The sequence below is a fragment of the Thalassophryne amazonica genome, chromosome 11 (genome assembly GCF_902500255.1).
Source record: "Thalassophryne amazonica chromosome 11, fThaAma1.1, whole genome shotgun sequence".
NCBI classification, from domain to species: Eukaryota; Metazoa; Chordata; class Actinopteri; order Batrachoidiformes; family Batrachoididae; genus Thalassophryne; species Thalassophryne amazonica.
This window is the reverse complement of record NC_047113.1, coordinates 41,752,084-41,768,069: the sequence shown is the minus strand read 5'-3', so window position 1 is coordinate 41,768,069 and position 15,986 is coordinate 41,752,084. Positions and strand designations below refer to the sequence as shown.

The 15,986-nt window shown below is 40.2% G+C and overlaps 1 protein-coding gene across 1 annotated transcript; it reads right to left on the bottom strand.

Moving 5' to 3' along the window:
• Positions 1-561: 561 nt before the first annotated feature.
• On the bottom strand, positions 562-8,418 carry gcna (germ cell nuclear acidic peptidase). Its single transcript, XM_034181323.1, has 13 exons — positions 8,244-8,418; positions 7,976-8,076; positions 6,731-6,890; positions 6,572-6,644; positions 6,414-6,457; positions 6,257-6,323; positions 6,091-6,161; positions 3,980-4,396; positions 3,725-3,893; positions 2,157-2,295; positions 1,869-2,004; positions 914-1,118; positions 562-831 (listed from the first exon to the last, which is right to left on the bottom strand). Exons 2-13 carry the CDS (start codon positions 8,063-8,065, stop codon positions 600-602), a joined length of 1,803 nt encoding a protein of 600 aa, XP_034037214.1. The 5' UTR covers positions 8,066-8,076; positions 8,244-8,418; the 3' UTR covers positions 562-599.
• Between the last annotated feature and the right edge of the window lie 7,568 nt (positions 8,419-15,986).

The following is a 15,986-nucleotide window of genomic DNA, read 5'->3' as shown; positions in this document are numbered from 1 at the left end:
ACACAATGTGAATTTATAAATTTTACCGAGAATTGCTTTAAAAAGGAGACCAAGACTGAAATGGAGTACTACAGTACAACGGTACCTTAACACATAATTTTGGATTTGTGCATTTGATTGGCGCAGTTCACATAGTGTGCAGTACTTTTTTATGTACATATATTAAGTTTGTTACAATGGGTTTTATAATTTTTTACTGTTTAATTTACTCATGTATTGCTTTTAATTATGTTATTGTAAATGTTAAAGCACAGTCAATGGTACAATTTGTTACAACCAAAAAAGCTATATAAATATTACAATGTGACAAAATTACGCTGCATTTTGAGTAATTTATTATGCAACATAAAAATGTTCAAATAGTGGGAAAATCTTCACAGTGACTTTCATTAAAATACTCACAAACATTTAAACTTTATTCACAGCATTCAGAACAAGAATAACGAAATGAGGCAAATAAAAAAAATGGTAATTCATTATAACAAAAAAGGCTCCTGAGGTACAAGTTGAAACTGGTACAGTGGTTCAGTTTGGCGTGTTAGTTTGTCAGACGTGCTCGCCCACTGAGGACCTTCCAAAGTGGAAAAGTGTCCAGCACCTCAGCTCTGACTGACTCTGGTCTTGGTGGCAAAGTCTACGCTAAGCTTACGCATGACTTCCGCATGGCTCTGTCCTGCTAGCTCCTGTCGTACGCTCCCATAATTTTCTTTGACAAAGTTGGCAAAAGGTGTCGGTGTACGCGGCTTAGAAGGTGTGAGTAAGACGAGCTGTCCCTTGCAGCAGGCGCACACAAACCTCTGTGTGTCCAGTGACTTGGAGTGCCGCCCGATCCTGTGGAGAATCGGAAAAATATTAGGAATACTGCTCGGCCGTGAACTAACAATTTTCATGGAACTATGTCACGCAGACATACGTGTTCTGGCAGCGGGTGCACTGGTACTGGTATTTGTATTTGATGTCGTAGCTGTGACAGCGAGTGACCAGGGGCAGCTCGGGATGCATCAACGTGGCCTTCTTAGCATACAGCTTCCAGAGGTTTCCATGTCCGTCCCTCACGCCGTTTATTAGCCAGGTAGCAGCGTGACACATCTCATGAATCAGAGTGTCCCTCAGACGCTCTAAAATCAAAGAACAATCATTTTATTTATGTAGCGCTGCCAAAACAACAGCCACAAACACAGTTGTGCTCAAAAGTTTACCCTGTGGCAGAAATTTAGTTTTTTGACCATTTTCAGAGAATATGAATGACAACACAAAAACTTTGTTTCACTCATGGTTAGTGGTTGGGTGAAGCCATTTATTGTCAAACAACTGTTTACACTCTTTTGAAATCATAATGACAACACAAATGAACCGGATCAAAAGTTTACATACCCCTGTTCTTAATACAGTGCATTGCCCCTTTAACATCAAGGACAGCTTGGAGTCTTTTGTCGTCATTTTGGACGAGGCTCTCTGATGGTAAAGCTGCCACTGAATATGTCTTGGACTTTATTTACATTAATTACAAATAAATACAAACAGTATGACACTTTATGGTAAATCGCATGGAGTAGACAGTTCTCAAAAACTGAGTGACTGTGCAAGAAGGAAAAGAGTGAGGAAAGCCAACAAGACACCCCGACAACCCAGGAGAAGTTATGGGCTTATATGGCTGTGGTTGGAGAAATTGTGTGTGTATATATATATATATGTAGTTTTGAGCCTGATTCAGAAAAACTAGGGCATGCATCAAAACTTCACACATTCTTGAGAAATGGTGGTTTCTCAGAATGCAAAACGTGGAGAATCCCACCCTATTTTTTTCTGGGCCAGGCTCAAAACTTCTCAATCACCCCTCATATATCTCTGGCTTAGCAACGTGTTACCTGCAGAATCACAGACTTTCTCTGACAACTCAATCTTGGCGTAGCGACTTCCTCCTCCTCGCTCCTGCCCAGTGACACAGTAGCCAGCAGTTTTCCGCATCTTTTTATTCCAAGTCAGTGACATGTTGATGGGAAGCTAATAATGTCACACAGACACACAAACACGTACCATTTATGTTAACTATACATTTCAATAATACTAGAATTTTAAGTAATGAATGGATCACATTTCTAAAGATTGAAAAATTAAATATAAAAGGGAGAAAAAGTATAACTCTTGCTGCTGACCTTGTTGTCAAAGACGGTGTTGTTGTACAGCCGGTAGAGTTTGTTAGTAAGCTCTTCTTTGTTCTGCTTAAAGCTGCGGCTGTAGTCTGGGTTTAAGAGGCACTGTAAGAAGCACCCTGGTGTTTTACACTGTGCTATTCTAGGGAGGGGAGAGAGTAGACACACTGAGTCTTACTTTACTTATAAATATTAAGGAATAATGTGTAATACTAACTCACTTCATGTAATAAACAAAAGGTTTCCGACATGATCATGATGCTCAACATGGAGGAAACAAAAAAATTATTTTCATAATATGGTAAGGATTACTTTTAAAAGGATTTAGTCCCAGTTATTTCCCCATTCAGTGACTGGAACAGTCTGGCTTCATACTTACAACACAGACTGCATTTTAGCTCTGCAAGTATTCAAGCACAAATAGCTGCAGTGCTTCTTTGTAGACTATGTTGACATTCAGCCTTTCATTTGGTTTCATTGGTTGGCCAGCTGTTCTTTGGGACATCCTGCAAATTTCAGGAATCCCCAACAAATTTTGGGGGATCATAGTTGGCTTATAGATGGGTACTGTGAGTTCCATGTGAACAGGAGCAGACCTCTGAGTTAGCTCTGGTGCTTGTCAGTGATGTGTTCTGGCTCCTGTTCCATTCAAAGGTTGTGTGGACTGGGTGTTTGGTAGTTTGGAAACCAGTGGCTAAAGTGCTTTTGCCATTGTTGGAAAGGTTTAGTGACCGTGACTTTGCAGATGATGTCTGTGACCTTTGCTGAATCAGTGGATGCCCTGATTGCAGCACTTGAGAAGGGGAGTGAAGATTCAGAGTGTCTGGGTTTGTGATTGCCCTGGATCAAGTCTAAGAGCAAGGCTTTCAAGGACTCTGGAGAAAGTGTTGAAATTGTTGAAACATTCACTTGCACTGACAGTGACAGTCATGTCTCTGGATCATCTGTGTTTGCGATCAGGAGATGCCTGGGAAGAGCTTATGGAGTCATGAGGTGACACAGTAGTCAACTTGCACACGAACCAGTGATCAAAGGCAACAACTGGATGTCTTTGGTACTAGGTCTCTTCGGAGGATCCTTGGGTACCGCTGGAATGACTCTTTGTCAAAGGAGCGGTTACTTAGGGAGACTCAGATGAGGAGTACCACTTGCATGCCTTGGTTTTTAATCTTTTAATTAATTTTATTTTGTTTTCTTAATTGTTTTGTTTGAAGCGCCTTGAGGTGACTCTGTTGTGATTTGGCGCTATATAAAATTAATAAAATGAACTGAATTGAAATTGAGTACCACACTTGCACTGTGAGAGAATGTCAGCTATAAGATTTTGGCCATGTGGCACGTTTCTCTGGGTGATCCAGCATGCAGGTGGGTCAGTATTGACAACTCCAGCTACTGAAAAATGGGCCAGGTTTCACCTGGCTTCAGCAGAGAGATAGTTATTTTTGAGTGTCTGCCTGGGTGGTTGATATCCAGGACTCAAGGCGGTAAATGTGGAGACGCCCAGCACACGTTCCCAGACCTGAAGTGTATCATATTTCTGTTAACATCCTGGCTGTGGTGGACTGATGTACCTGCTGCTGGGGCCGTGTCTCGGCTCCGTCTGACTGACTGTCGGCTTGAATGTGGCACATTTCCCTGGAGATTTAAAATCCAGCGGCATTTCACCTAATGAACTTGAGCCTGGTGCTTTACGTCTCTCAAAAGTTGGCAAATTTTTTAGGGCAGGTTCCACAAATCCTTCTATATTCAAGCACAAGCAAAAACACAGTTTCACAACTCAACAAGAACAAATTACAGGTGATAAAGGGCAACAATTCTCATATTACCTTCTTTTTTCTTAGGCAAGAGCGGAGTGTCAATAAGCTTGTTTTTCTGTTTCAGTCTCTCCAACAGGGATGTGAACTCCTCTTCAGAACTGGTTGATTCTTCCAGGTTAGAAGGTGCAGACACAGTGCGCTTAGATGTGGTAGAACTTGTGGTTGATGCCAGTGATGCTGGAGTTTGGCAGAAAAGGAGAGAAACAGGAGGCAAGTATGGTGACGGAAAATCTCCCGCTTGATCACACAGAGGAGCGTTTTCACTGGTAACCTTTGGCGGGGGATGACATGTTCTCCAACTGCTCTTGATTACAATATTGTCATCATCTTCACCATCACTGTCACTAACAAAGATGGGGGAAACCCACTGAGAGAGCGGTGTCCTGAGGCGATGCTGAGATGCTGGAGGATTACTGTTTTTCACAACTGTGGAACAGGAAGCAGAAACAACACATAAGGATTAAAAAAAAACCTGATGTGTGACTATAAATTCAAATTACTTTTTATTTAAAGCAGTTATATTATATAACACCTTTTGTGCAAGCTGATGCGACATTACCAAGTGTCTCAAAAACATTAGTTACAGTTTGTACAAACTCATTTTCAGGTATCCCATACAGACCAACATGGTGTTGGTGATGCTGATTAAATCCATGCCTTCAGTTAAATTGAAAGTCTGAACATGGATCATGCAACCTGTATTAACAACCAATCTCTCAAACCTGGATTACAACCAGGTCTGTAAAAATCTGGACAGTGATAATTATGTTTCTTAAAAGGGAGACAGACAATTTCAGCACATGCACCAGATGACACATGGGAGACTTGACCCTCGATTTATGTTCCCTGTTGTGTGCACTGAAAGATGCCAAATAAAAGTGTGTGCATATAAAAAGCTGCTTGGGGAAAGAAATTACTTTGGGAGCGCTCCAAAATTTGAACCACCTGATTAAACATCACAGGGTTCTCACCAGGATTTTTTTCACAGCATAGGGGAGACCGTGGCGTGGCATAGCATTAGCTGTGAGGCAAGTGCTGCAGGCATATGCTAATTACAATGCCGGGGCTATGGACACTACCGTGAAAATGTAATACATAAAATTACCAAATCACAGTATTTTGTGTTGAAGTTATGGTTCAAAATGCACTGGATAAGTATTTTGAAGACTTTCATGTGTTTACAATTCATATTACAGCCACGTTTTTAGCACATATGTTTGTTTGGAACAGAAATAGTTACCTGATTTGTACAGTGCTACTGTTCGCTACATGTGCCCTTGGAGTTTCTATGGCAGAACCATGTTTTATATTTTGCAACTGTACTATTACGGACTAGCAGCAGCATGTTTGTGTTTATATATTACTTAAAGTAAGCGAAGCATAAAAATGGCAATAATGAGGGTGTATGATATGTCTGTTATTGAAATTTGCACAATTGTACCATGGGAAAACGGTAGTGTCCGTAGCCCCATTTAGTATGTTGAATCAGAACTGGTGTACTTATACTGTGGGGTGCCAATTTCATATGTATTCAAAGAAGTTACCTGTTTGGATTAAAATACCACGATTAATTGCATTTCACATTTTTGTGAATGTTCCAAAGCCGCGCAGAAATTTTGAAGTTTTAGTTACCTGAATATTGAGCTTATTATACTACAATTAAATGGTGTCAATGAATTTTGTCGTTGCAGTTTATTTTTGATACTTTTGTCACTTTGTCACTGGCGTACTCATCTGTAGTGTCCGTAGGACCCTGGGGGTCAGGTTACAAGCACTGCTGTAAAATTTGCTAACAGCAAGATTAAAAAAAAAATTAAAAAACAAAAAAAAAAAACAGGTGTTTGCTTATGATGATGCACCACATAATAAAGTACATAAATCATTAATTGAAGATAGATTGTTTACCTTTGAGTGCAACACCTAGTTACAGAATAGTGACTTTTAGCCGTTTGTTGTGATTTGGCACCATATAAATAAATTGAATCCAACATAAGCCAACATAACACAGATACAATGTGAAATTCAATGCAAGGCTATCTGCTAAGATAGGCCATAAAATGATACTCTTTCACTATTTGCTGAACACGATAAACGCTAAACAGTTGTACATTAGAGTTTACCTTTAGAAGATGACTTTGGCACAATAAAGTCATCATCAGATGACGAGTCAGCCACTATGAAGTTTTTGAGGCTTTAGGATGAACACAGAAAAAAAAAAAAAAAAAAAAAAAAAACATTAAAAGACATTTTTCAGACAGCAACAATCCACTAGATGGAAAAGCTCACCTGTCTTCACTGATCCTGTTTGATGCTTTCAAAGGCTTGGCTTTAGGGGTTTTCATTTGTGTCAGAACTTTTAGCATGGACAGGAGAGAAAACATCTCATTTTGCAGCTTGACTAAATCATTGCCAGCACTTGTAAACAGACAAAATGCCCACTTACATTTCTCAAAGCTGTCATCACTATCCGAGCTTACCACTTGAACACTGGTGGGAAGTTTAAAACAAACAAACAAACAGGTCCTAATGTTTCACAGCCAATACCAAGAAGTGGGGTTGAAAGGACACACAAAATGCTGACTCTTGCTGGAACTTTCATACCTGTCCTTCTTTGAGTCTCCACGTGGTTTCTGAGAGGTAGTCTTCAATCTGGGTGTAGCCTTGCCAAAAAGGACTGAAGAGCAAGGTGTAAATTAAATAAGACAACAGCCATAATATTGCAGTTACACTGCCAAAGCAGGACTAACCAAGTTAACTTACAGTTGTCAGAGTCATCATCACTAGATACGATCAAAGCCTTGCATGTGAAGCCCTGGTTCTCCTTCTCTGGATCTTCCTCACTTCCAAATGCAGAGGTTGGATCCATGGCTTCACGATCACTGGTGCCAGCATGGCGAGTCTTACCAATTGCATTAATTAACTGGAATCAATGACAACTTGCGTAAATATGCTGAATGTTGAAATAAGTACCCAAACACCTTTGGAAATAACGTTTTTGACAAGTGTATTATGAGATATTTCGATTATTCAATTCACTCTGGAAAATGAAAAATGAACAAACAAGTCAATATTTAATTTTTCTGTTTTCTGTATTGATGAAAAATAAGTCAGATTTACATCCCATCCACTTTCCCATGGAGTCTAGTCATACTTTCCCACATCCAGTGAGCACTGTATGCAGAGGCTCCTAAAAGTCTTCTGGTCCAGTAAAGCAAAAATAACACCCTCAGCCAAGCAATACAGGTGCTTGATTCACATCCACCACAGAACCACCCTGGGTCCTGGACAGTAACCATTCATATCAGACAACTAGTCCATCTCCACCTCTGGAAGGTAGCAATCAATCTGCTTCAGCCAGGAGAAATATGTGTGTCCCCTTGGACGTTCCCTGTTGCTTGATCATGTCTACAAATGTGCTACATAGCCAAAATGTCTTAGCTTGTAACCTCAGGCCACAACTGGAAATGTCAACATCATGCGATACAGCCTTACTGAGGTGAAGTGGACATGGGGGTCCAAGTAAATAAACTTTGAGATCAGTATCCGGGCTTGCTAAACATAATATGAGGAGAAAAGGACACTTCAGATCTTGAAATTGCAGTTTCTCAAAGGGTAAACAAAGTGTATAAAGGATGCATCCATTTCCTTGTTTGCAATATAGACACCAAAAGGGAGTAGTTGGTATAGAACATTTTGGCCTCTATACAATATGCAAAATGTGAACACTTGGGAGAGAGAAATTATAATAAACAAAATGTAAATTAGGCTTATTATTGTGTTTTAGCTTTATTGCTTGTGGGCTGAACAGAAAAAAACAGCAGTTTTGGATGACAAAAACATTTAACATTTTGTTTTTCTTCTTCCAGATGATGCATTAATTGAACGATCAGATAATATATTGCTATTTCATATATATATATATATATATATATATATATATATATATATATATATAATGTGTGTGTGTGTGTATACATAAATACACACATAAATAAACAAACAAACCTTTTCTTCTGCCCTGTCCATTGCTCCTTTTTGCGTCCAACCCATCTTTTTTGCAACTCTGTCCAACAGTTTGTTGGTGTCATCGTTCATTGTTTGTTCCTCTAAACCAAAAACACATTTTAGGACTTAAAACGTCACAAAAATATAGCAGCAGAAAACCACGTTGTCTGGATGTTAAAGTTACATGCAGTTTTACTCCTGTCCTATTTAAATGTCTCACAGCTCCGAGGTTAGCCAAAGTATCGTTAGTGGGGGAAAAACACGTTACCTTAGCAACACTCAAGTCCTTCAGCTTCAGCGTTTCGGGTGATTAAGAGGTAGTTTGTACTTTTTTTGTTACCACGGGAGCTGCAGGATTTAAACTTTTATTTAACCATTTAACTGCTTTATTTATTTACTTATTTATTTAAAGCAAAGCAACAATAGCGGCAGCACGGCTAAAGGAAAATTCAAATTTTGAGACGGCCCTAAAACGGATATTGTACAGGAGATCTAGACCAATCAAGGCTTTCGGGACAGCGTACGTCACTTCCCTGCCGACGGCAAAATATGCTGCGTTCCACAAATGTCGGAAAATTTGTAGTTTCCATACACCTTGGTGAAACTCGGTTTTCTCCAAATGCGCAAAATGCATTTGCAGCGTGATCGACCTGGGGCTGAGAACGATCGTGGGCTGAGTTCCAGTCGATCGCATGAAAAAAAACAAAACTGTCACTGGACTCATCGAGTGCTGCTAAAACGGACTGATGCAGAAGGTGGCAGCAATGTACCAATAATGATTTCGGTATCCCCTGATGACGCGGTTCACGGATTAACACCTCGTTTCTGCTTCAAACTGCACACCAGTCATCATCTATCTCAGCGACAGATATCTGAAGCTTTAGTACAACAATCATTTCCACATAAATTCAGCATTATTTCATCATAAAAGGCGGCGGAAGTGATCAGAGCTAAACGAGCTGCTTTGCTGATGCGTTCACTGCGCGTCGGACATTTCAAAGCGTCACGGAATTTCGCCTCGTTTCTGCTTTAAACTGACTTTAGAATGATTTAAGAGCTTTGACCTTTATCATCTGATGGTTAATAATCCCATTAATCCATTTGATTGCTTTGGGTGAAGAGACTCCATCTCAGATGTGGTGTTGTGGTCAGAAATGACAAATGCGCAGATGCAAAAGGCGACCGAGTTTTAGGGGCGGACCGTTCGGTCTGCCACGGCTGCCATTAAACGCCATAGAATAATAATAATTATAATTATTATTATCATTATCAAATTTTCCCATAATAATAATAATAATAATAGTAATGCTACAATGGCAGGGCTAAAAAATGGAAAACTTCTCATTTTCATCCAAAGTGTGAGGAGGATTATTTTTAATTTATTCGAATGGCCAATCTGTCTTATCTGCAATGTAATGTAGCTTTACAGAAGAGCTCATAGTGAAGTTACCCTACTGCAAACACCCTAGTCCAGGCCACCCCACTCTAATAACACAACAGTTCAATTCTGATATGTTCCTATAATAAATTATTTATACACACCCACCAGTGGCATAATACACTGTTCTTACTCACATTTTATTGTAAGTGAGATGATGTTTTAAGGTAGGGGAAGGTAATTGTCAGGTAAAAAGCCCATTGATGGGAGAAGCAGGGAGCACTGCCCAGTTCTATACATCACACTGGCAGGTCACGAACTGTCAACTAGTCATTCTTAATTATTTAAAAAATAAGCATGGATAGTGCAGTGGGTTGATTTCACCTGGGGCGAGTTCGCAGTGGGGTGACTTCACTCGCTACCTACCGAAAAACGGGAATTTGGAGCGCCATTACAAACCGAGCCACAAAAGCTACGATGTAAGCTTCAAGGCCAAATCACCTCTGCTCGCCAGAAAAGAGCAGTTCAGGTCAGCCAGCAGCACAACAGTCTGTTTTTACCAGGCCCAATACCACAAGTAAGGCTGCAACCATAGCTTCTTATCGGGTCAGTCGTGTTCTCGTAAAAGGAAAGAAATCTTTCAAGGATGGTGAGACTGTGAAATAAGTGTTCATGGAAGCCACACATGTGCACTTTGCTGATGTTAAAAATCGAAGGTAGATTATGTCTGCTGTTCAGAATATGCAGCAATCAAGTAATTCTGTGACACAGCGGTGCAAGGGAATGGCAGATGATGTTGAACTGCAACTGAGGAATGATACTGATACATGTTTTTCTCTCCAGTTCGATGAATCCACTGAAGCTGTGGATGTGGTTTAGCTATGTGTTTTCATTAGAATGGTTTTTGAGGACATGAGTGTAAAAGAAGAGCTGCTGATCATTGACTTTGAAAGGGCACAGATATTTTTCAAGTTTTTATGGAATTTGTTAGTAAGAGCCAGTTGCCCCTCTTCAAACTCATTTCCATTACAACTGATGCGGCTCCAGCAATGGTTGGACATACTGCTGGGTTCACTGGATTGTGCAAACAGTGTGAATCTTTCCTGGATTTCCTGAATTACCATTGTGAAATTCACCAGCAAGGGTTGTGCAGGAAGATTTGAAATATGGAAGATGTGATGGAAGTGGCTAACAAGACTCCACGTTCGGTTCAGGCAAGGAGTCTGCAGATGTGATTATTTCATGCACAGCTGGAGGAGAGGTGCAGACCACACAGATCTACCGCTGCACAGACGTTCGATGGCTCAGCCAAGGTAAATTTCTAGACCAGTTTTCTGAATTGTTGCCCAAAATTAAAGAATTTCTGAAACATTAAAACAATGGTGACTATGCACAGCTAGAAGACAGTCTGTGGGTCTTGGATTTAGCCTTTTTTACTGACGTGACTGACAAGCACAACAACTTGAATCTAGAGCTGCGGGGTAAAGATAAACACATCACCAACATGATCAGCTCCGTGAACACTTTTAAAAGCAAGTTACACCTGTCAGTGTGACCTGTGGAACTTTCCACACATAGATACACTATCAGCTTTAAAAGTAGTTTTGTTCAAAAAATGTTGGGCACCCCTGATTTATTTTGTCAAATTAGTGCCCATAAATTTAAGGATTAAAACTGCCAGATATTTTCATTTTTGTAATTCTGGGGAAGCAGAAGCGGGGGAACATTTTTTTTTTTAGATCAAAGTCAAAGAATGGTGGACTCGGTTAAACGAGTGGGTAAATTTTAAGTGTCTTTCTGATCCTGACATTATTTTCCCTATTAAATTCGTGAAGCACATGTCAAGAGCACTGCCAAATACTGTGATGAATATACAGTACGGTGTGTCTGGAAAGTATTCACAGCACTTCACTTTTTCACATTTTGATATGTTACAGCCTTATTCCACAATGGAGTCATTAAATTTTTTCCCTCAAAATTCTACTCATAATCCCCCCCAAAATATTTTCATTTTCATGCTGTCAGCATGAAATTTTTGTTTTTGGAATTTTTCCAAATTTATTACCTCTGCCAATTAAGGAGGTTATGTTTTCAGTCGTGTCTCTGTACATCTTTCCCTCAATCCTGACTAGTCTCCCAGTTCCTGCCACTGAAAAACACCCCAACGGCATGATGCTGCCACCATGCTTCACTGTAGGGATGGTGCCTAGTTTCCTCCAAACATGAAGCCTGGAAAATGTGGAAAAGTCTCTTTGCCAAAGGTGACCCTATGGCCTTGGCGGACGCTTGCACTCTCCGAGTGCTTCTAGTTAAGTACAAAAAGCTAAGCAATTACACGTATTCACATCCTTTCCTCAATACTTCATTGTTGCACCTTTGGCAGCGATCACAGCATCGACTTCTTGAATATGATGCCACAAGCTTGGTGCACCTCTTTGGGCAGTTTTGTCCATTCATCTTTGCAGCACCTCTCAAGCTCCATCAGGTTGGATGAGGAGCGTTGGTGCACAGCCATTTTCAGATCTCTCCAGACATGTTCAATCGGATTCAGGTCTGGGCTCTGGCTGGGCCACTCAAGGACATTCACAGAGTTGTCCTGAAGCCACTCCTTTGATATCTTGGCTGTGTGCTTAGTCATTGTCCTGCTGAAAGATGAACAGTTACTCCAGTCTGAAGTCGAACGCTCTGAAGCAGGTTTTCATGCAGGATGTGTCTGTACATTGCTGTGTTCATCTTTCCCTCAACCCTGACTAGGGTTGCCAACTCTGAAAAATAAATAAGGGACACCTCACTGGCAGGGCTGACCGGCCCATGGAAATATAGACTGGAATGGACGTGCGCGCCTCTATCTATTAGCGTCACTCAGGATAGGAAGGCACCATTACTAAGGGTGGAAATGTGCAGCTCATCAATAATAAACTGACCGCTTTTTTGCACTAGCGTCACTATTTCTTAATGGATTTTAATAAATGTAGGCTTGTTTCAAAGCCCTTTCCAATGCACCTATGCATGTGTGGGTGAAGAAAAAAAAAAAAACAACTTTTATGTAAAATGCAGAAATTTGGGGAAATTACGACAAACTGTGCTGCTTTTCTCGCTTTATTGTCGCTATTTGTTAACAGATTTTAATAAAAGTAGGCTTGTTTTAAAGCCCTTTAATTGCTCTTTCTAATGGACCCATGCATGTCTAGGTAGAAAAAAATGTTTTATGCAAAGTGTGGAAATTTGTGGAAAATATTCCATTCTGTTCATTTACTGTGATTTTTTTTTCTCCTGTCATCATAATTCTCGATGGATTTTTATAAATGACGCTTGTAAGGTGTATTCATGCTAATTAAAAGGTCTAACGAACCCATACATGTCTGGATAAACAATCCTTATGTATTAAAATATAAATCTGAAGTATGCCTTGCCATTGTGCTCATTTATCTTGCTGCTTTTTCCACTGTAATATTACTGCTAGACTTTTAATGACAACAACATATATATGATTTTTACTAACATTTTATTACAAGTAGATATAAAGCCATTCAGAATTTATGACTTTTGACCCTCAGTCAGGGTAAAAAGTACCTCCTCCATCCCCTCCTTAAATGCCTCCTGTGTCCTGACTAGTCTCCCAGTTCCTGCCACTGAAAAAACCCCCACAGCATGATGCTGCCACCATGCTTCACTGTAGGGATGGTGCCTGGTTTCCTCCAAACATGAAACCTGGCATTCACCAAAGAGTTCAATATTTGTCTTATTAGACCAGAGAATTTTGTTTCTCATGGTCTGAGTCTTTCAGGTGACTTTTGGCAAACTCCAGGTGGGCTGCCATGTGACTTTTACTAAGGAGTGGCTCCTCTCTCAACAGAGGAATCCTGGAGCTCTGAGTGTGACCATCGTGTTCTTGGTCACCTCCCTGACTAAGGCCCTTCTCTCCAATTACTGTTTAGACTGGCGGCCAGCTCTAGGAAGAGTCTTGTTGGATCCAAACTTCTTCCATTTATGGATGATGGAGACCACTGTGCTCATTGGGACCTTCCAAACAGCAATATTGTTTCTGTACCCTTCCCCCGATTTGTGCCTTCAGACAATCTTGTGTCAAAGGTCTCCAGACAATTCTTTTGACTTCATACTTGGTTTGTGCTCTGACATGCACTATCAATTGTGGGACCTTATATGTAGACAGGTGTGTGCCTTTCCAAATCATGGCCAATCAACTGAATTTACCCCAGGTGTTAGAACATCTCAAGGATCATAGTAGAGAAGCTTGAATCTTCAACTGGACTGGGTTGCTTCAATCAATCAATAATCAATCAATTTTATTTATATAGCGCCAAATCACAACAAACAGTTGCCCCAAGGCGCTTTATATTGTAAGGCAAGGCCATACAATAATTACGTAAAAACCCCAATGGTCAAAACGACCCCCTGTGAGCAAGCACTTGGCGACAGTGGAAAGGAAAAACTCCCTTTTAACAGGAAGAAACCTCCAGCAGAACCAGGCTCAGGGAGGGGCAGTCTTCTGCTGGGACTGGTTGGGGCTGAGGGAGAGAACCAGGAAAAAGACATGCTGTGGAGGGGAGCAGAGATCGATCACTAATGATTAAATGCAGAGTGGTGCATACAGAGCAAAAAGAGAAAAAAAACACTCAGTGCATCATGGGAACCCCCCAGCAGTCTAAGTCTATAGCAGCATAACTAAGGGATGGTTCAGGGTCACCTGATCCAGCCCTAACTATAAGCTTTAGCAAAAAGGAAAGTTTTAAGCCTAATCTTAAAAGTAGAGAGGGTGCCTGTCTCCCTGATCCGAATTGGGAGCTGGTTCCACAGGAGAGGAGCCTGAAAGCTGAAGGCTCTGCCTCCCATTCTACTCTTACAAACCCTAGGAACTACAAGTAAGCCTGCAGTCTGAGAGCGAAGCGCTCTATTGGGGTGATATGGTACTATGAGGTCCCTAAGATAAGATGGGACCTGATTATTCAAAACCTTATAAGTAAGAAGAAGAATTTTAAATTCTATTCTAGAATTAACAGGAAGCCAATGAAGAGAGGCCAATATGGGTGAGATATGCTCTCTCCTTCTAGTCCCTGTCAGTACTCTAGCTGCAGCATTTTGAATTAACTGAAGGCTTTTCAGGGAACTTTTAGGACAACCTGATAATAATGAATTACAATAGTCCAGCCTAGAGGAAATAAATGCATGAATTAGTTTTTCAGCATCACTCTGAGACAAGACCTTTCTAATTTTAGAGATATTATGTAAATGCAAAAAAGCAGTCTTACATATTTGTTTAATATGTGCTTTGAATGACATATCCTGATCACAAATGACTCCAAGATTTCTCACAGTATTACTAGAGGTCAGGGTAATGCCATCCAGAGTAAGGATCTGGTTAGACACCATGTTTCTAAGATTTGTGGGGCCAAGTACAATAACTTCAATTTTATCTGAGTTTAAAAGCAGGAAAATAGAGGTCATCCATGTCTTTATGTCTGTAAGACAATCCTGCAGTTTAGCCAATTGGTGTGTGTCCTCTGGCTTCATGGATAGATAAAGCTGGGTATCATCTGCGTAACAATGAAAATTTAAGCAATGCCGTCTAATAATACTGCCTAAGGGAAGCATGTATAAAGTGAATAAAATTGGTCCTAGCACAGAACCTTGTGGAACTCCATAATTAACCTTAGTCTGTGAAGAAGATTCCCCATTTACATGAACAAATTGTAATCTATTAGATAAATATGATTCAAACCACCGCAGCGCAGTGCCTTTAATACCTATGGCATGCTCTAATCTCTGTAATAAAATTTTATGGTCAACAGTATCAAAAGCAGCACTGAGGTCTAACAGAACAAGCACAGAGATGAGTCCAGTCTCAGGCCATAAGAAGATCGTTTGTAACCTTCACTAATGCTGTTTCTGTACTATGATGAATTCTAAAACCTGACTGAAACTCTTCAAATAGACCATTCCTCTGCAGATGATCAGTTAGCTGTTTTACAACTACCCTTTCAAGAATTTTTGAGAGAAAAGGAAGGTTGGAGATTGGCCTATAATTAGCTAAGATAGCTGGGTCAAGTGATGGCTTTTTAAGTAATGGTTTAATTACTGCCACCTTAAAAGCCTGTGGTACATAGCCAACTAATAAAGATAGATTGATCATATTTAAGATCGAAGCATTAAATAATGGTAGGGCTTCCTTGAGCAGCCTGGTAGGAATGGGGTCTAATAGACATGTTGATGGTTTGGATGAAGTAACTAATGAAAATAACTCAGACAGAACAATCTGAGAGAAAGAGTCTAACCAAATACCGGCATCACTGAAAGCAGCCAAAGATAACGATACGTCTTTGGGATGGTTATGAGTAATTTTTTCTCTAATAGTTAAAATTTTATTAGCAAAGAAAGTCATGAAGTCATTACTAGTTAAAGTTAAAGGAATACTCGGCTCAATAGAGCTCTGACTCTTTGTCAGCCTGGCTACAGTGCTGAAAAGAAACCTGGGGTTGTTCTTATTTTCTTCAATTAGTGATGAGTAGTAAGATGTCCTAGCTTTACGGAGGGCTTTTTTATAGAGCAACAGACTCTTTTTCCAGGCTAAGTGAAGATCTTCTAAATTAGTGAGACGCCATTTCCTCTCCAACT

Excerpts from the sequence above, each read along its gene's own strand:
- gcna (XM_034181323.1), bottom strand. The coding sequence starts at position 8,065 with ATGAACGATGACACCAACAAACTGTTGGACAGAGTTGCAAAAAAGATG. Across the intron at positions 6,324-6,413 it reads TGATGACAGCTTTGAGAAAT|TTCTGACACAAATGAAAACC; the intron begins GTAAGTGGGCAT and ends CCATGCTAAAAG. Across the intron at positions 1,119-1,868 it reads GAAAGTCTGTGATTCTGCAG|AGCGTCTGAGGGACACTCTG; the intron begins GTAACACGTTGC and ends CTTTGATTTTAG.